Genomic DNA, 18,860 nt, shown 5'->3' on the forward strand with positions numbered 1-18,860 from the left:
CCCTTCCACACAAAGCAGCAACTTCGCAACTACATCACTCGCAAACACCAACGCGATTCTCCCATCCCCCGGTGCTGTCGCTTCAATCCACCTGAAATCGTCATCCAAGCAAGCCATCATCGCATCCCGGTACGTTGTGCCCATCCGGTGCGCGACAACCCCGGCATGATTCAGCACATACGTCTGCAGATCCTCGCGCCTGTCAAAGCTCGGCAAGTCTTGCCACATGGCAATCTCAAAGAGCACCAACCCGAGCGAGTAGATGTCGTGCTTTGGCTGAAACCGCACGTGGGTGCTGCCGCGCAGATCCGGGTGCTGCCACAGACGGAGCGGGGAGTCGAGATCGCGCGTGTCAATCGAGGAGCTGTCTGCATTCTCTCTTGAGGTGGTTACACAAGAGTTGATGAATGCTGACTGTAACATTACAGATGATCATCGCCACCGAAGGAAGCCGAGTCGGGTGCTCCGCGCGAACCGTGAACAATAACTTAACCCCCCGTAGAATGCGTGCTTATCCCGGTCCAGGGATTTCCGAGGGTGACGACCGAGGAACACAGACTCGCCGGGGCTCCGTGTGTTTGTTGTCTGCCCTCCTGATCGACACGTGGAGGGAGGGACCGGGGCCATCCACCATGAGGCATATGAAGATGGCATTCCGGATCTCCACTTTTGGTCCGTGCGCTAACATTTATGTTCTCATCTTCAACCGGTACCGCCCATCTGGCCACAGATGACAAGATTAGCGTCTTGGCGCTGGGAATGCCACCGTCATTTGCCTCATGGTGGCCATCCCCATTCCCGGACGGGTCTTCGGCGTCAGCTCCACAACGCAGATCCCCACGCCATCTGCCGGGATCCGGGTCCGAAGTGTGTGTGGGTGACTTCGCCCGGCATTTCGTGGCGCGCGACGCCAAAGCCGACGATCAGGGGCTGCGCAAAGTCGATGGCGCCGTGGCCGATGCGGGAGCGGAAGAGGAGGATGTTCCAGCTGCAGAAGCTCTTGTGGACCCAGGAGACGCTCAGCAGCGACAGGAGGCCGTCGGCTATGGCGTGGGCGAGGCGGTACCGGTCCTCGAGCGTTGGCAGCGCATTGAGGTTGACGCGTTTGGTCATGCCGAAGCTTTCCAGACTGTACCGGCTGATGGACGGGAGAAGGGAGAACAGCGCGACGGGCTCGCGATTGGGATCCGCCCAGGGGGGGAGAGGTAACACCAGGCCAAACCGCCTACTAGTGTAGGGGATGTAGCCGTGGCAACCGGGGAGTGTCTTGAAGTAGGGGTGGCCCCCGAGCTTGAGAAGCACGGCGAGAGTGGCGATCCGTTTCTCGATTTGATGTCGATGTCCGTGAGCGAATCGGGATATTGTGTCCCTTCTACCAACACAGTAGAGCCGTCTGATTGCAGTTTGCAGAGAGTGCGAGTTTGCCTTTCCTGGAAGAGTGGCTCAGCCCCGACGAGTATGTCCTTCTCCCGGACGACCTCTTTCAACTCCGAGTCCGAGATGCCTCCGCCGAGCCTCTGTGCCTTGAGAACGGCAGTGGTGTGTATCTCCTGGTATAGGTCAACGTGCCCGGCCTGTGCCGCCATTATCTTCCCAATGCTTTGCAACTCCGTCGGCTCGGCTGCAACTGACAGCATCTTGAGGCTAATATATCGCCTGGCCACCTCGGCTCCGTTACCACACCGATTAGGGGACGGGAGCATCGATTCCAGCCGGTCATTGAGATCCTTCAGCGTCTTCAGTGTCTCGTCAAGCTTCGCCTTATCACTTGTATCATCGACAAGAGACCAGCCAAAGGTGACCTTGCGGAAGAAGCTCACTGCTCGGCTCTGCTCCCGTTGAAGCGTAGCATCCCGAAATAAGGTCGTTGCGACCCGTGAACTGGAAAATAGGGGATCAACGCCGCGGAGTCCAGATGGCGCGGGCGCCAAACCCAGAGACGGGGCGGTACCGGGCAAAACGTTCGCAGGAAAGGATGTCGACGAGCCAGCGGTGACATCCATGAAGTAAGTACTTTCCCCTCAGTTTGTTGATTTTCTCAAGACACTTGTAAACCTCGGAGAGGATACCAAGAATTGCCTCCTCCACCGTTTGATAGTCCATGGTGGTCCAGTTGGCATCGGCAGCGAGGAGGATGCATCGCCGTAACGAATGATCGTGGACCACAGGCTCCCCGGAAAGGGGATCTTTCGTGATAAGCCCGCTTGCTTGCACCCAGCTTTCGAAGCGGAAGTACTCGACCGCGATGAGGGCGGATAAGGCGCCTGTGAAACCCTCAAGCTTCAGCTAGGTACCTGATTAAACCACTCTATCCGTGGGCACCGGAGGTCACACTCACTGGTGGCGTCTGAGAAGCTTCGCGCGGAGGAAATATGGCGGTAAAGATGAAAGACTTGAGAAATAAGGGACGTGGAATTTGCGATGGTGTCCAACATCTTGCCGCGGTTTGCGATGCCTTCTCTTTCGCTTGCAAAGGCTACGTATGTCCAAATTGGCCCAAGTCGTATCGGGGCTAGCCTCGTTCAATGGGTTGTCAAGCAGAGTCGAGTATCCATCGGCCACGAACTGAACCGACCAGGCGTCTAATAAGTAGGGGAAATGGAATCTACTCTCAGGGCGAAGTCGCAGGCGCTGCGCCTCGCTGGTGGTGGCAGTGCACAGGTGGGTGAAAGGATTGAGGGTGGCGTTTAGGTACATACACACATTTGGTCGGGCAATGAGAGCAGCAACGAGCATGAGCTTGCCAATACCGAGCCATCCATGCAGCCGTCACTCTAGGCCGCTTTCGCAAGCTTTGAGGAATGGCCACTTCAAGCGGTCCTCAAGCGCGTTTGGGTGGACGGGGCAGCGACTTTTTAAGTCGAGTTCACGTGGAATTCCCCCAAGACATATTGCTTTTCGTGGTGGTCTGCCTCGTCACGATCACTTAATGCTAACTGTATTCAGTCTCGACAAAGAGCGTATTCTAGGAAACCGGAAGATAGCCCCTGAGTACCCTAAGGGTCCGGGTCTCCCGGGGCTGAGCGTCTCGGTTCGAATGGCGAGTCCGTTACCTTGCAGCTCTATGCTGCATTGCTGCCTCTTCCAACGCTGTACTCCTTACTTCACCGCTATGGCGACGTCGTCACCCAACTATCCCCATGTCTAGTGGCTGGTCAGGTATGCAACCATCATGCACGTCCTAAGACAATTGCGTACCAGCGTCTTTGCGCTCTCCAAAACATCCCTCCCCTCCCACCAGGGCCGTTTTTTCTTTTTGTTCCCGCGTGGAGTCAGTAACAAGCTCACTCAGCCGCAGGCCTAACTTCGCATGGGGTCTGGGTCTCGCTCACGTCACACAATGGTCTTGTCTGCTCACCTCTTCTCGCGCCTTGCCCTCGCAGTCCCCCCCGCCCATCCACATTAATCAGTCGGCCACGAAACGGCGCCCATTCCCGCACACGCCTAAGAAACATCCGATCCACCGCCAGCGACCGCAGGCACGCAGGACAATGCCACGCACGATAGATGCGGTCCAAACCACACGAAAGAGAAGGCCGCACATATTTGAGAGGCGAATGTTCACCTCAAAGCGAACTTGAAGGAGGGGTGCGCGTGGGACAAGGTCCGAGGAAGCGGTATTCCACAACCCCGGCGGATCGACACAACGGTCGCGATGGGGTTTCTCGTGCCTCCGTGGTACAGTAGCGAGATTCCGGACCGGTCCGGCTTGAATGACGCCAGTCTTGTCCTGGGCGCTACCATCGTATGTTTTGCATAAAACCAGCAACGGGAAACGACAACTAGCCTCCGCTCAGGCACCTCTGTCTGCCTGACAATGTGACTAACCGATCCCTCATCGCAGCCTCTTGCCGTCTTCACTTTCGTAAAGATTGCCATGAAGACACAGACGATATTCGAGCGCCGCAGAACCTTTACGCCGTTCGTCATCATGTGCTGGGCCGAGTGGGTGGCATCGGTAGCCCTGGCGACTTTGAGCTACCTCTACCTGAGCGACATCATTCCAGCCAGCTTTTGGACATTCTTCTTCATGAGTAAGCAAGCCTCTCTCCGCCCGCAAAATGGCGGTCTCCATTACAATACAAAAATAACGACTAACCTTTGTACTCGGAGCAGTGGCATTCTGGGTGGTCGAGGTACACACTGGCCATTATCGATGGCATGAATACACCCAGGCAAATAAACGGCTAACCGTTTATGTCAAAATGACAGATGCAGTGCATCCTCCAGATCATCATCAACCGCGTCGCCCTCATCTCGCACAACCCGACCGAGGTCCGGCGGATCCGACTTGGCGTCTTCGCCATCGCCATCGCCATGAATCTCGCCGGCTACCTCATCTGGATCCCCGCGCAGCTCCAGATCAACCCGTACTGGGTGTACATCAACTCCCGGTGGGAACGGTCGGAGAAGGTGCTCTACGCGCTCGTCGACATGGCGCTCAACGCCTACTTCATGTACAACGTCCGCACCAAGCTCATACAGATGGGCCTCATCAAGTACAAGAAACTGTTGCGCGCCAACATTGCCATGGCGTGCGTGTCTGTCGGGATGGACGTACGTGCTCGAATCATATCATCTACGAAAATCTCATTCTCCTGGCGTAGCAATTTTCTCAGCGCGATAATTGGGGCTGATTTGATCTAAACATGTAGATCCTCGTTCTCGGAGCCATGTCCCTCCCAAGTACCATATTGTACGTCTGACCCGTCCTCGCCAGCAAACTTCCAGCCCGAGAAACAGCACGACTAACACCTGCCCGAACAGATACGCGCAGTTCCATCCGTTCCAGTTCCTCGTCAAGCTCTTCATCGAGCTCTTCATGGCCGACCTGATTGCCAAGATTGTGCGCGAGGAAAACCGGATGAACACGATCTACACGGACACGGGCGGCACCACGGTCGAGGAGATGGCCGTCATCATGGCCGAGCAGGGGCCCGGGGCGACCGACTCGTTCGCGCGGGCGCTCGAGCAGTTTGGCGCGACGCAGAGCGGGCACCACATGCACCGCAAGACGACGGTGGATACTGCTGCCAACGCGTGGCGGCGCGTTGGAGGAGGAGGAGGAGGAGGAGGTAATGAGGGAGGTGCTGGTGGGGACATAGTAGACGAGGTCAGGCATCTCCGCTCGTCGTCGAGTCATCGCCGCAGCAGCATGTTCAGCGACGACGAGTTCCGATCCGGTATAGGCGTGCGGGAGCGAGGTCGATGCCGCGGAGAAGGGGTTTGCGGAGGACGACATCCCCGAGGGCGTCATCGTGCAGACCACGATGACGGTGGTTACGATGGAACCGCTGATTCCGGTGCTCCCCGCGGTTCATCATCGTGATATGAACTGCTGCTGCAGCAGAGAGGAGGATGATGCGGAGAGGATGGCCACGATGAGGGTGACGTAGGAGTGCGAGAGGGCGGACGATGACAAGCCCGCGGGTGTACACGTGGAGGTCAAAGCGCCTTATTAATTAAATGTAGCGGACGGGGTTACTCTTGGTTCACATCAGAGAGTTTTGATATTGGTTCACGGACCTGCCTGATGTTAAATATGGCCTTCAAGCTTTATCCATGCATACATGAGAGTTGGCAAATGTTCCGCTCTAGATTAGTTGTTCACTTGCCCCCAAGCAGAACTCACATTGAAACCTCCGCCGAACCAGTGCTGCCCGAGTCTGATTCCCGTCAATTTACCGACACGTAGTTAAGCACAAGCCCGACCTTCTCGAGTGATAAAGTAGGATTTGGACGGCGGTAAGAGTCAGTAGTACGCCTAGAAATCTAAGCTGGCTATGTTTCTAGTGAGCCTCTGGTCTATTGTCAATGACATGCCCCTTGTTGGTCCGATCCGCGTCACTGGTCCTGTCGGCGATCGAGCTGCCATCGTGTGCTCTTTGAGCGGCAAAATTATCCGCTTGTGCCGCGCAGTGAGCGAGCGAGGCGTTAGCCGTATCTGGGGCCGGCAGCTAAGGTAGGGACGGAAGTCCCAAGAGAAGAAAGGCATTTGTAACGACCCAACCAACAGGTCGCCGAATCGGGCCAGGGACAAGGGCAGGTTTAGCACGTGAGTCGGACACCCTAGGTTTCCTTATGTAAGCATCTCCGTTATGTTAGTAACTACTAGATATGTAGATCACAACATATCTAGCGATCTATAGATATACGGATCATAACATATCTAACGATCTAGTAGGACTACGATGAAGGATAAAGGTATATATGGATAGAAGGATCCCCTAGATAGTTAGTTATTCCTTTGTACTTTAACGATTAATCTAAGTATTATTCTCACACATCACTTGAACCAGTCACTCAATTGACGAGAGTGGTATCTCTTCCAAGAGACACGGCAACACCCAGAGAGAACGACATTCGACAGGAAGTGATATTGCGACGGCTCTACCTACCCGCAGGACAGCAACCCACCGAAGCCCGACCGGACGGTTGACCCCGGAGGTCGGATCGTGACAATATGTTGTAATGATCAATAAAAGAGATTGGTCTCGAGCCTACACCAGATGGAGAAACTATTGTTCTGTTCTTCATGCGCCTTTGCTCTGCTCCTATGCCCCTCTTGCTCCCTCATCTACTCCCTTCTCTGCTCCCTTCTCACCGTTCCTCCCCGGTCCCCTTCTGCCCCTGTCCGTCTGCGCCGCTCTCTGCGCATTCTCTCCTCTCCGTTCTCCCTTCCCCTCCCCTCTATTCTTCTCCCTCCCTATTCTCTTTCTCTACCTCTATTTCATGCCACTGGCAGACTGAAACTCACACACGTGTGTTGTTAAATTGCTGCCCTCAAGCCACAGATTCCCCACGACGGCCGGGTTGGGTGGATGCTGCGCGTTCATTGGTTGACCGGGTTAGTTTATTTTCCGTGTTGATGATCGGCTAGAACTGGCACGAGGCTGACTAATTCAGAGCACAAGGGTGGCTCAGTCGTGGCGGCTTAGTGGTTGCGCGGGTGGGTTCCCGACGTAATGCCAGCAACCCAGCCATTCAGAGAACAACAAGTTATGGTGCCAGACCAACCCTCGGCCGCTCCCGAATCATCTGCAATCCTCAATCCCAACCTTCTTCAATTGAACATCGAAGCTTCATCTCTGCTCCGCCACAAGCGTTCTACCACCAGCATCGTCAATCCCTCCGTTTGGTCAAACTGCTCGGTCCCTTATCGGCTGGCACCCGACCTTCCAACTCGGTCCAAACGAGCCCTCGCATCAACCAACAAACACCCTCCGGCTTGTCTTGCCACTGTGGTGGCGGTTTGCCTACGCTCATGGCGGATGTCGAAGAGCTGCGACGGTTGCTAGGAGAAGAGAAACGCCGACGTGAAGAGGCCGAGAGCCGTGCACTAGACGAGCAACGCCGACGCGAAGACGAGCAACGCCGACGCGAAGACGAGCAACGCCGACGCGAAGTGGCCGAAGAACTTGCGAAAGCATCACAACCGCAAGCCCTCCAGCAATATCTCGAGGCCTGCCACTCGCTCGACCTTGCAATCCAGGTCGTAACCGACCGCTCTTTGACTACACAAGGCGACACCACGAACCCGACCGGCCGAATTTTCCCTCGAAGAATCATCCCCTGGGACGACTTTTCGACGAAACAGGAGGAGGTCTGGGACGACCTCTCGATTGGCAATCTTTTCTCCTCCGTGCCCGCCTTCCCATCTCAACATCAGCTAGAATACGTCAGGTCGTTGCTCAAGCCAATTAGCAGTGAGCAGGGGCTCAGGGACTTTGAGCGTGATGTTGTTGAAAACGCGGTTCAGAAGCTGGTTGATGGGATATCCATGGATACAGTACTACGACGTACTCTCGGCCTTCAAGGAACGGTGACTTTCGAGAGCCATACAAATCTCGGTACGACCGATAACGACCCCATCTCCGAGCCCATGGAGCGTATGTCTCTTGACAGGGTCGGTGCCAGTGCTGCGGGTGCCATGGCGACGGCGCCAGCGTCTTCCGCACAGCCACCGGCAGCGGCTCCCAAAGCCCGTCGCAAGGCGAGAGGCAAGGGCAACCGGGCGGACCAGTTCTGCATATACAGGACTTCAGAGGGGCAGAATGTCCCGGCGCTGGCCATTGAATACAAGGCGCCTCACAAGCTCAGTGTGGATGAGCTCGTCATAGGTCTTGAGTCGGAGATTCAGCCGGAACGGGATGTCATCAACAAGGACGGTCAAGGCCTCGCCTTCATGGCTAAGTCACTCGCTGCCGCTGTCGTCACGCAACTTTTCTCTTACATGATCGGCAAGGGCATCCAATACGGCTACGTCTGCACGGGAGAAGCCTTCGTCTTCCTCCACATCCCGGACGATCCTGCCAACGTCTACTTCTCCGTATGCGTGCCGAGCCTGGACGTCATGGAAGACGACGAGACAAGACTCCATCGCACGGCCGCCGCGCAGGTCTTCGCCTTCATTCTCCAGGCCCTCCGTACGAGGCCACCGCCGGAGTCGTGGCATGACGAGGCCGAGAGGCTCGATACCTGGGCTGTCGAGTACGACGACATCCTAAGAAGTTTCCCCACGACGGAACGTAAACATAAGGAACCCCGCGCTTCTCCTTACAAGCCCCAACGTTGGAAAGGCTTCAAGCGCTCGCCGATTCGGACTCGCTCTCGCTGCCAGCAACCGGACACCCATGCCGGCCCCCGGGAAGACGACGACGAGGATCCGCCTTCCCCTACTCCTCGCGCTGGCGGCAAGACAACTTCGTCGACGGGGATGGGCTCGCGCGGTGGCGGGAGACGAGACCGGTGCCGAGGCCAGCATCACGAGCCAGGCCCAATGACGGAGCCAAGCATACATAAGCGGCCATTCTGCACGCAGCGATGTCTCCTGGGATTGGCACGCGGCTGGCCCCTGGATGAGAACTGCCCGAACTCGCACCATCATGGGCAGCAGGGGCGCATCGACCAGCTCGAGTTCCTTCGTCTCGTCCGAGATCAACTCGCCACAGATCGCGGCCGTGACGCGGATTGCACGCCACTCCATCGATCTGGGGCACGCGGTTCGCTCTTTAAGGTGCGGCTGTCGACACACGGCTATACGCTTGTAGCCAAGGGCGTCGAAAGTGCCTATCACGCTTATCTGCAGCACGAGAACGACATGTATGACCGACTTCATGCCATCCAGGGGAAACACGTACCCGTCTGTCTCGGCAGCATAAACCTGCTTCGGCCACACCATTACGACGGCGGCGTCTACGAGCACTTCCTGTTTCTCGGCTGGGCTGGACGGCCCTTGTTCGACTACTACGACAAGGCCAGTCGGGCGCAGCTCGTCCAAGGAGTCACGACGATATTCAAGGCAATCCACAGGCTACGCGTTCTCCACCGCGATGCGGAGCCGCGCAACATGCTGTGCGACGGTGGGACTCTCATGGTGGTGGATTTCGAGCGAGCTGAGTTCTGCGGTCGTCAGCCTCTCGGCTCCATCGACGCGAATGGCCGGAATCGGAAGAGGAAGCGCGGGATATCGCTGAAACAGGGCAAGGACGACTTTGCGAGAGAGCTGGAGTCTGCCGTAGAGAAGGCTTCGAGGTGTATTGCGAGCCCACCCCGTCGCGGTCGCTAATGTTGACGGAAGACTTGGTCGCTCGTAGGCTCTAATACACAGACCATTTCGATGAGGAAGCAAGGTCGTATCTCGAATGAAGCATTTCCCGACGCACTGCAGCATAGCTGGTTTAAACAGAGCAATGGGAACAAGACTCGGTCTTCCCGTTCGATCTGATGTATCCGTCGTCAGCCGATCGTCTTCCGGGATTCATTGCTTCGTCGCCTTATCTCTTCCACTATGCCCATGAGAAATTTTCACCCCTGGGATCTGATTTTCCCCGACCTTGACACGAATCACCGCCGGACCACGAAACAAGGAATCAGCCAAGCAACGACACAGCCCAAAATCAGACCCTCGCGAGCCCAGACCACTCGTCTAGGTGGATGGATGAGACTGACTGCTAGCTGCCGCGCCCGACTAGCAACGCCACTTCGTCGCGGCAGCGTAGATCACCGGCCACACTTCCCACGGCGCCGGCCATGTTGAACGTGTCGGGCAGGAGACCGAGGTGGGGCATGGCGACGCGCTCGACCAGCGCCAAGGCCTGCTCCCACGTCTGCACGAAGCCGCCGAAGCAGAGGTTCTTGTAGGCGACGCGCACGGGCGGCGCGCGCGGCGGCGCGGAACGCGAGCTCGCGCAGGTCGCGGCCAGGCGTGGGACCTCGGTCGGCGCGCGGTGGCTGCTGTCGGCAGATGGAAAACCGACCCACCACTCCGTCGCGACGCCGCCCCAGCCGCGGAACTCGAATCCTCGTGGCACGAGCGCACAACCTGTGTTAGTGCTTCGCTCAGCGCCTTTTCCTCAACGGGAAAGCTCTTGGTTGACATGTTGGTCGATTGTGAGGAGGAAGCGCCTGGTGCAGCTCTCGATTGAAGGAAGGGTGGTGGAACTGGTCGACAGCTCGCGTGCTAATAGGGATCGCGACGACAAGGAGATGCGGATCATTGGGTGATGTTTTGGCGACGCACCAGCCATGACGGCTTACCCGTCAGCCACAGCTGATGCACGACTCGAGCCCCTATTCGCCATAGCCCGTGCCCAGTGGGCCGTGTTCCAGTGCAAAACGCGAAGCCAGCCAAGGAGCCAATCGCATCACGCGCTGCTGCGCTTTGGGACTACGCCAGGGTCTTGTGCTATTGGCTTCACATCGAGTCACGCTCACAAGACGCCCGTATCTTGGGACAGTCTCGGCACCGTACGAATGAGAGCATGCAATAGTGTTTGTCTTGCTCCACGTTAACAGTGCGCCGCAACGCGCGCTCGTGATCTGTTGAGGGGCGGCTAACTAACTGTACGCCTGTGTTCTACGCCTGTGTTGGTAGAACCTTCCAAGGTTGTCTGCCGCGCGCGAGCAGGTTTTAGCGCTGGGGTCACGGACCTGGCCACGCCTCCAGGGGGGGGCCCGAGGGGCCATAAGTGGCCCAACGTCATCGGCACTTGCCCCGCACTTGCCCCGCACTCGCAATGGAGCACGAAGGGTCGCCTCGCAGCCCGCACTTGCGCTTGAACATGAGAGGAGATGGAAGAACCCCCTCATTTTGTGCATCCTTGTGAGCGTTCAAAGACCAAAGAGTGACCCCCATCAGCTCTCGTGTCGTGTGGGACACTGTAGCGCGTATGAGGTACCTCACAAGTGTCCTGCGAGCTCTGTTCGACCATTGCTGATGAGGAGCACAGGAGGCGTCTAGAACGCACGCAGGCTGTTGGACGTTGGAGAGGTGGAGTGACTCTTACGTGGGAATGACTTACGCGACATCGGTAGTGATCACTGGGCTCACGCAACAAATGAGACGTTGTACTCCACCACTACTTGGCCTGGTCGGATCTCGCAACGTGGTGGTTAGCGCACGCTTTCTATCACGTCCCTATGCCCAGACCGGGATTGGCATCCATTCGCTCCGAATCTTCAATTTATCGCCCGTATCGGCCATCGCCAGGACGGATCCGTCAAGCATCACAAGACTGTCTTTCTGCGCCACAGTAAACCACTAGAACGAGACCAAGCAGAAGAGAGAATGTTGGCACTGTCGGACGACTATTAGCCAGGCCGTTGCTCGGGGCACCGGCCCAACTTGGACGACCTGCCAAAGCTTCGAAAATGCTATGGCTGGACAACTATCACAACACAACTCGAAAGCGCGCCAGGTTATGTCCCATGTGTCATGATCGGTCAAGAGTCGCGAAAGTTCTCACAACACTCCGAGCACTTTGCTATCGTTTGTGAATTCGTCAAAGCGAAGGCGAAGACCACTGCAGACCTCGAAAAGATGCAAATGTACTTGGAGTTCTTGTGGATAGTTGGGTTCCACCCCGGCTCCCCTTACGCCGAGAAGATTGGCTTGACAACAGGCTGTAGACATGGCCTCATTTTATTCTCCCTGGCAATGCAGGTCTCCCAAGACTCGAAGACGACCCAGGCTTACCGATTCGATAGAAGTCAGAGCTCCAGTGGAGGTGCAAGGAGGTACAACATCCACCGAGGCGTGTAGAAGGTCTCGCACACGCGGGAAACGTAATTTGGGTGCAGCTTTCGACCAAGGGCCTTTGTCTTCCCGACAGTCCTCGAACCAGCGTGGTTCTGCGACACGACCCAGCCGGCCCCAAGGGACAGCGGCCAAATCTGTTCGTAGCTTGGCTCTCTCTATGACTAACTGCTGAAAGAGGAGGAGCACATGAGACTGGGCGTATGGATATGGTATGGTGCATTCATGTGTGATTGTCTGTATTCATTAAGGCATGATAATTGAAAAGAACTGAGCTACACAACTTGATACTCTGCTCCCACCCTTACCACTCACGTCTTGGTCTAGAGCTCAAGAGTAGTATAGGACAGGCACCTTGTTTGACCCTTGTGACAACTGAGCTTGCAAGACGTCTGCCCTGATCGTCATGAGACGCTCTGTCGCTGGACTTTCAACAAAATAGCCGCGGATATCCTGCCGCAGCTTGACACACTCGCCACGTCTATCCAGTATTTTGATCGAGGTTAGATCGCCAGTGTGCACACTCAGTACTGCATTGCCACTACTGTCGACCCAACTCTGGCGTGTTTCACTCCACGTGATCGTGCTCGAGTTTCGATGCACCTTCAGCCGGCCATTCGCCACGTACAGCTCGTGCCTCCTGAGTTCAGGCCCGAAATCTGCGCTTCCTGATGTGCTGTCTTCCGTGGTAAGGTCAATGACTACAGGGTCTCCATCAACTTGTTGCTCGCGTATGCATAAACTGGCACTTGGCCTTCGGAGAGATGGAGCAGTGTGCTCGGTAACAATCGTGGTATCCTCCCATCACAACGCTGGAAGCATCTGCTGCAGCACTGCTGAGCCGCCGTTGCGTGGCCTAATTCGCATCAGAGCTGGGATCTCCAAGATGGGACAACGTGCAGGATTGCTGACTGACCAGTGAACTTGTCATGGGAGTCTAAAATCTCTATTATGGTGTGGGGAATGGTGTGGTATCGCGATAGTAAGGCCGGAATGTCACCTGTCCTTATTGTCGAAGGAGATCCCGACACACTACGCGGAGGAGCCTCTTCCAGGACCTATATCAACGTTCTCGAGGAAGGGCTCCTTCCGTTCTACGAGCCTGGCGATCCCTTCATGCAAGACAACGCCGGAATCCATCGTGCAACGGCGACGAAGGAATGGCTTAAAACACATAGTATCTGGACTCTCGACTGGCCACCTTACTCGCTAGATCTTAACCCAATCGAGCACGCTTGGAGGCTTTTGAAGCGTCAAATATATAAAACAGAGCCTCGATTTCACGACCTGAAGCGCAATTTGAGCTCAATTGCGTACGCCAAAGAGATAATCAAAAACGCGTGGGAAGATATCCCAGAACACAAGGTCAGAGCCCTACTTCAGAGTCTGCCCCGGCGTATCACCGCCTGTAAGCATGTAAAAGGCTGGTACACCAAGTATTGAAGCGCAGAACACGGTAACTCTAGAGATATCTTTATTATTCAATTTAAACGCTATTTGGCTATGTAATTACGAATTGAAATGATAGCAGTGAAGTGGTGATGTTCCAAAAAGGTGGGTGCGCACGGACTCTTTTGCGAAGGCAGTTTATGTGGTACTGTCGCCGAGGTATCCAGTAAGTTCGAGGTTATGTTGATATTGGGAGTCATTCCATCACTGGATGGCGATACTTTGTGAGCGCGATCTGCCCATGCACTCATGGTTTCGGGGAACAAATATGTCATCTGGGCTCCTTGCGAGACACCGGCGCACATTAGGCGTGGAATTGGGTTCACATGGTCCGCTGCTCTTGTCCCTGACGAGCTCGATTTTGCTGTCCCGTTGTTTTTGTCCAGTCGCTTTTCGGTTCGAAAAACCGGATCCCTTGAGATGCACCAATTGCGAACGAGGTGTCGGCGAGTCCTGATACAGAACAATGAACCGATGCTTTTGGGGTTGCCGTGATTATTGAGAACGATACTTGACCCAACGTGGTCTCTGATCCTTATTATGTCTCTCTCTCCCCCGTTTCTTCTTGGTGTTGGTCACTGTTTCTGGGTCGGGAACAATGTCCTGGACCTCGGACAACGTCAGAGACATGTTCTGCTTGGTTCGAATATGTGAGCTAGGTACACAAATAAACCTGTCGTAGTTGGGATTGTCCGACCGCGCCATGCCATCGTTAATCAAGCAACCAGTGACATAAAAAGACGTAGGAAAAGGTCCCACGATACTGATCATCTACCCAAGTAAGCGCGACATACGCTGACGTATCCATCCTGTAGCTACAAGCACGGCGCTGCATGGTGAGTTTGTCACTGTTGTCCAAGTACCAGGACAGATTAAAGTATGCAGGGTTTCGGCGCCGAGACTCGGCAGGTTGCGGGGGGGTTGTGCGGGGCAAGGAGCCGGAGCACGCGATGGTGGCTTGGTCCTTGCCGCCGGCTCCGGGTTGTGTTACCAATCACTTTCTCGACCGGGAGGACGATGACTGACTTCGGTGGTCGTGACAAACAACAATCGAGGTTGGTCGTTGCCGTTGAACAACATCAACTACACAACCCCGCGACTCGCCCCAGCCATCGACACTTTCGAGAGCCACAAAGATGACAGCACGCACACCCGTCCCGACCCGCCCGGTCGGCACCTATCCGCCGCCGCTGTCGGGCCCATACGCGGACCTCGCGCTGCTGTCCGAGGACAAGGCCGCCGACGGCAAGAGCGTCGTCAACCCGCCGGCCGACAAGCCGAGCGATGCGTACGAGCAGTTCACCGCGCCCCTGGACAACGGGGTGCGCGGAGGGTTGTAAGTCTGCCTTTAATCGTGCGCAGACAGCCACTGCTATCTGTTCCATGCTCACTCCGACGTCAAACCCAGTGATGTCCACATCTACCACGACTCCTCGGACGACGAGCAGGCCAAGTACGCGCGCCAGCTGCGGGAGCGTATCCGGCGAGAATGTGAGTTACATTCTCCTCGTCCTTTCATGTCTTATGTACCATCTGGTATCCCCACCTGTCTCTATCAGACATGTGTAGTTAGCTCACCATCTCTCTCTTTTAAACCCATCCGCAGTCCCCGAGCTCCGCATGTACGCCTTCTGGACCGTCCCGATCGGCCCGCACCCGCTAGCCATGTTCGAGGTGAACCTGCTCACGCCGGCACAGTTCGGCGCCTTCGTGCCCTGGCTCGCGATATGGAGGGGCCCGCTCTCCGCGCTGGTCCACCCGGACACGCTCCCGCCCTCGGCGCCGGGCGGGGAGGGCGAGGACGACGACGAGGGTCTGCGGGAGCTGCGCAACCACACGGAGTGCGCGCTGTGGATGGGCGAGCGGCTCGAGCTGTCGACCGCCATCTTCCACAAGATGAGTGAGATGAAGCGGCAGCGGGAGGCGGCGCTGAAGGCGTGACGGGGGGCAGATGTCAAAATGAGAGAATGATAATATTCGAAAGGGGCCTGGTGGGCTGGATTGGGCGGACAAGCGCTGGGGCTGAAGTCCCCTGGGCAAGGCCATTGTTAGGTGAGGCGAGTGAGACGTGACAGATATTGAGAGGATAGAGGCCGACGAGTGAATCGCCAGGACTTTGACAATTGAAAACGCGCTGTGGGTTTCGTATCTTCCCGACTTGTATTGGAATTTCTTGGTGCTGCTTGCTCTCATTGACAAGAACGACACGCCTTGGGATACCATGTACGCTTACACTCGACTCATTCATGGCTTGCGTGACTGAGAGCAACACCGTTACCAAAAGAAAAAGTAAAAGGATTCGCCGCTGTGATATCCCGGCTCGCTCAAAGCTTTGATCGACAAGACTGGGCCACGGAACATTTTGCGAGCGTTGTAGTTCCGTGAGCCGTGAAGCTGTTCCATGCCTACGATATGAACCGAAATTTCGGCCCCACGCGTCGGGTGCGCAGCTCTGCAATCTCTGGAGAGCCAGACAAGAAAAGTCAAGGCACGACAAGGCACAAGGCGGCACCGGATCCTTTTTTTGTTTGGCAGACACGCGCTGCCAAGATTTTCTGTACTGTGCATCTATATATAATATGTGTAAGAAGAGAAAGAGAGCGGCAAAGAAGAAAGGGAAAGAAAAGTCCTCCACAGTCTAAAGTCAACAATGCCACTCCGCCAAAAGTCATCTGTCTGAAAGAGTTCAGTCAGAACATCAGAGCCCCCTTGTTGGACACACCCTCCTATCCCACAGCCAAGCTCTCGCCCTCCACCGCCCCCCCCCCCCCCCCCCCCCCCCCCCCCCCCCCCCCCCCCCGCCCGGGCCCCAGAAATTCCCTCCCCGTAGACCATCTTCATCTTCCGAATGGTTTCCCCAAAGAGAAAATCACTCTAGAGGACCCACTTGACCTTGATGCGGCCCTCGGCCAGGGTGCCGAGCTTCTTGAACGCCGCGGGGGACAGGTCGATGTTGGCCTTGGGGCATTCCGGGCACTTGTCGACGACGGTGACGGTGACCGACTTGTTGCCGCGGGTGATCTTGGCCTTCTTGCCGCACACGGGGTCGTTGTTGGGGTTGGACGAGGTGAAGAGCTGCGCGGACACGGCGGCCACGAGGTCGTTGGCGCCGTGGGTCTTGCCGCACGCGCCGAGGCCGGGGTTGTACCAGGTCGCCTCGCCGTTGTAGGTCGCGGCGGTGGCGGCGGTGGCGAAGACGGTGAGGACGGGGAGGAGGATGTTGGTGATGGCGACCATTTTGGCGGTTTTGGTAGGACTTGAGGTTTGATTTGGGGAGATGGATGTGGAAGATGTAATGTTGAGTTGCTGCTGCTGTTTCTGAGAAGTCAGAGTCGATCTGAGGAAGCGGCTGTTATATATCGTTAGCGATGTGGACTCTGGCGCAAGCTTTGAGTTCTCAAAGAATGATGGGGTTTACCTGTGGATGCGAGGTGAAGATGCTGAAGCTGTTTGCTGTGAGTTAAGGAGAAGCTAAACAACCTATGATGCAGATCGACTGCATCTTATATACTCGAACTCATGAGCGTCTCTGCTCTGGTATGGGGAGTACTCCTGCCGTCGCTTCTCGCCAGTGAGTCTACCACCTCGAGACTTTCCAAAGCAGCCAGCCATTTTTGGACCATTCTATCATAGGCATGATCCAAGTTCCTACTTTCTTCGGCATGTTTTGTCCTGTCGTCGTTGTTACACCCCACCACATCTCCGACTTGCCGCAAGTTCGCCTACAGAGCTCCCGATGTCTGGTGTCCAAGGCTGAGTAACCTCATCTCCACCACATTGCTGACGCCATGTATATGCGCCTGTAGTTCGTCGGGTCATTTTTGCTCGTGACCCGGGTTACATAGGAAGCGTATGTAAAGGGGATATCGAATCCCTTGTAGCAACGTTGCAGCACGGCGGCGCCGACCGATCAGGGGTCTTTCACTTTGGACCCCTGCTCCCGCAGCCCTGCCCGTCACTTACCACGAGCGACTGCTGCCATTGGCTGCCAATGGGCTCCTCCTGTACGCAGTAGAGGGTATAACTTATTACCAATCCCCAAACGCACACAGCGGCGGCACTTGCCGTCTGCTTCCAGCTTGTCGTCACCGGACGAGGATCCTCGGCGGCCGGCAGGCAGTTTCTACATACAAAAGAGCTACGACCTGGCGCCTGGTCCGCCTTGGACCTGACCCACTGGCCACTTTGACGTTGTTTCCGACTCTTCGTTCTCACATTGCCCTCCCCACGCTCCACCCCACACACACACACACACACACACACACACACACACACACACACACACACACACATACATACATACATACATACACGCAAGACACTTTCACACCCGCACCCGTGGACTTTCAGAAGGACTCTTTTCTTTTTCATCCGACACTAGAGCCAGTAGACACATCCGTCTGCCTCCATGAGTCACCAACCACCATGGGAACGATTCCCGGCAACACACAAAACAACACAATGTCAGACTGGTCCGGCCAGAGCCACAGCCTGTCCTGCGACAAGTTTGGCGACATGTCCTGGATGCCCCTCGACAACGCCTCCGATCCATTGGTGGGCCCAAACCAGGGCTTCTCCATGGACCTGTGCTCGCAACAATACGACATGCCCTTGCAACCGTTCGACACAATGCAGTTCAACACGCTGGTTCCGGTCGAGCTCAACACTGCCATGATCGACGATGCCGCCTCGAGCATACACTCCTGGCCCAACTTGCCGTCCCGCCTGCCGGGCGCATTCTCCGATGCTGCCACCGCCTCTACGCACACCAGCCCGGACAACTTCGGCACCGAGCCATCCTCGTCAAGGCGGCATAGCTACCATCAGGTGCCGCAAAACAAGACCAAGTCGCCAGCCACCCGTTCAAAATGGAGAGCCAGCTCGTCGGCATCAAAAACTCAAGCAGCCACCACAACGTCCCCTTTTAACAACGCCAGTCCCGGTGCCTCAATAATCTCCACCACCAAGAACACCAGGAGCAAGAAGAATACGAGACGCGAGAAGAACAGGAGGGCCGCGACAAAGTACCGCAACAAGACCAAGAAGGGCATCGAGGAGCTGCGGGAGATCGAGAGGCAGCTCTCGGAGAAGAACAGAACCCTCAGCGCACACGTCGACTGCCTGCGCAACGAGATCCTGTCGCTCAAGACAGAGATCCTGCGGCACGGCACCTGCGAGAGCCCGCTAGTACACGAGTACATCATGAAGGCGGCCAAGCAGCTGTGAAGCAGCCGTGCTGCATTGCCCGTGCGGAGGCTGGCGCTGCGCCATGTCTGTGGGGCGAGCCGACGCACATTGCCACGTTGGGGTGCCGCCCCGTGTGACGTCTTCCGCCAACACTCTCCGCTAACATGAACGATACAACAACAACAAC

At 56.2% G+C, this 18,860-nt stretch overlaps 6 protein-coding genes across 6 annotated transcripts; 3 read left to right on the forward strand and 3 right to left on the reverse strand.

Annotated features, from left to right (window-relative positions):
* Positions 1 to 816: 816 nt before the first annotated feature.
* On the reverse strand, positions 817 to 2,435 carry B0I36DRAFT_364132 (uncharacterized protein; the record flags this gene model as incomplete). Its single annotated transcript, XM_046158906.1, has 4 exons — positions 817 to 1,323; positions 1,377 to 1,881; positions 2,015 to 2,264; positions 2,339 to 2,435. 4 exons carry the CDS (start codon positions 2,433 to 2,435, stop codon positions 817 to 819), a joined length of 1,359 nt encoding a protein of 452 aa, XP_046011903.1.
* Positions 2,436 to 3,655: 1,220 nt separating this feature from the next.
* Positions 3,656 to 9,568, forward strand: B0I36DRAFT_350464 (uncharacterized protein; the record flags this gene model as incomplete). Its single annotated transcript, XM_046156890.1, has 9 exons — positions 3,656 to 3,745; positions 3,845 to 4,034; positions 4,117 to 4,136; positions 4,213 to 4,557; positions 4,656 to 4,696; positions 4,768 to 5,075; positions 5,794 to 5,962; positions 6,185 to 6,204; positions 6,915 to 9,568. The coding sequence occupies 9 exons, from the start codon at positions 3,656 to 3,658 to the stop codon at positions 9,566 to 9,568; spliced, it is 3,837 nt and encodes a 1,278-aa protein (XP_046011904.1).
* A 385-nt stretch (positions 9,569 to 9,953) lies between these two features.
* On the reverse strand, positions 9,954 to 10,529 carry B0I36DRAFT_364135 (uncharacterized protein; the record flags this gene model as incomplete). Its single annotated transcript, XM_046158907.1, has 2 exons — positions 9,954 to 10,324; positions 10,445 to 10,529. 2 exons carry the CDS (start codon positions 10,527 to 10,529, stop codon positions 9,954 to 9,956), a joined length of 456 nt encoding a protein of 151 aa, XP_046011905.1.
* Positions 10,530 to 14,622: 4,093 nt separating this feature from the next.
* B0I36DRAFT_244176 (DOPA-like domain-containing protein) lies at positions 14,623 to 15,427 on the forward strand (the record flags this gene model as incomplete). Its single annotated transcript, XM_046150037.1, has 3 exons — positions 14,623 to 14,822; positions 14,895 to 14,977; positions 15,093 to 15,427. 3 exons carry the CDS (start codon positions 14,623 to 14,625, stop codon positions 15,425 to 15,427), a joined length of 618 nt encoding a protein of 205 aa, XP_046011906.1.
* A 900-nt stretch (positions 15,428 to 16,327) lies between these two features.
* On the reverse strand, positions 16,328 to 17,032 carry B0I36DRAFT_134232 (riboflavin aldehyde-forming enzyme). Its single transcript, XM_046148266.1, has 2 exons — positions 16,905 to 17,032; positions 16,328 to 16,835 (listed from the first exon to the last, which is right to left on the reverse strand). The coding sequence occupies exon 2, from the start codon at positions 16,721 to 16,723 to the stop codon at positions 16,361 to 16,363; it is 363 nt and encodes a 120-aa protein (XP_046011907.1). The 5' UTR covers positions 16,724 to 16,835; positions 16,905 to 17,032; the 3' UTR covers positions 16,328 to 16,360.
* A 915-nt stretch (positions 17,033 to 17,947) lies between these two features.
* On the forward strand, positions 17,948 to 18,712 carry B0I36DRAFT_364138 (uncharacterized protein; the record flags this gene model as incomplete). The annotated part of the gene is made up of 1 exon (XM_046158908.1): positions 17,948 to 18,712. One exon carries the CDS (start codon positions 17,948 to 17,950, stop codon positions 18,710 to 18,712), a length of 765 nt encoding a protein of 254 aa, XP_046011908.1.
* Between the last annotated feature and the right edge of the window lie 148 nt (positions 18,713 to 18,860).

Source organism: Microdochium trichocladiopsis (assembly GCF_020744255.1).
Source record: "Microdochium trichocladiopsis strain MPI-CAGE-CH-0230 chromosome Unknown B0I36scaffold_6, whole genome shotgun sequence".
NCBI classification, from domain to species: domain Eukaryota; kingdom Fungi; phylum Ascomycota; class Sordariomycetes; order Xylariales; family Microdochiaceae; genus Microdochium; species Microdochium trichocladiopsis.

Bases quoted from the DNA above. Each gene is read 5' to 3' on its own strand.
- B0I36DRAFT_134232 (XM_046148266.1), bottom strand. From the start codon at position 16,723: ATGGTCGCCATCACCAACATCCTCCTCCCCGTCCTCACCGTCTTCGCC.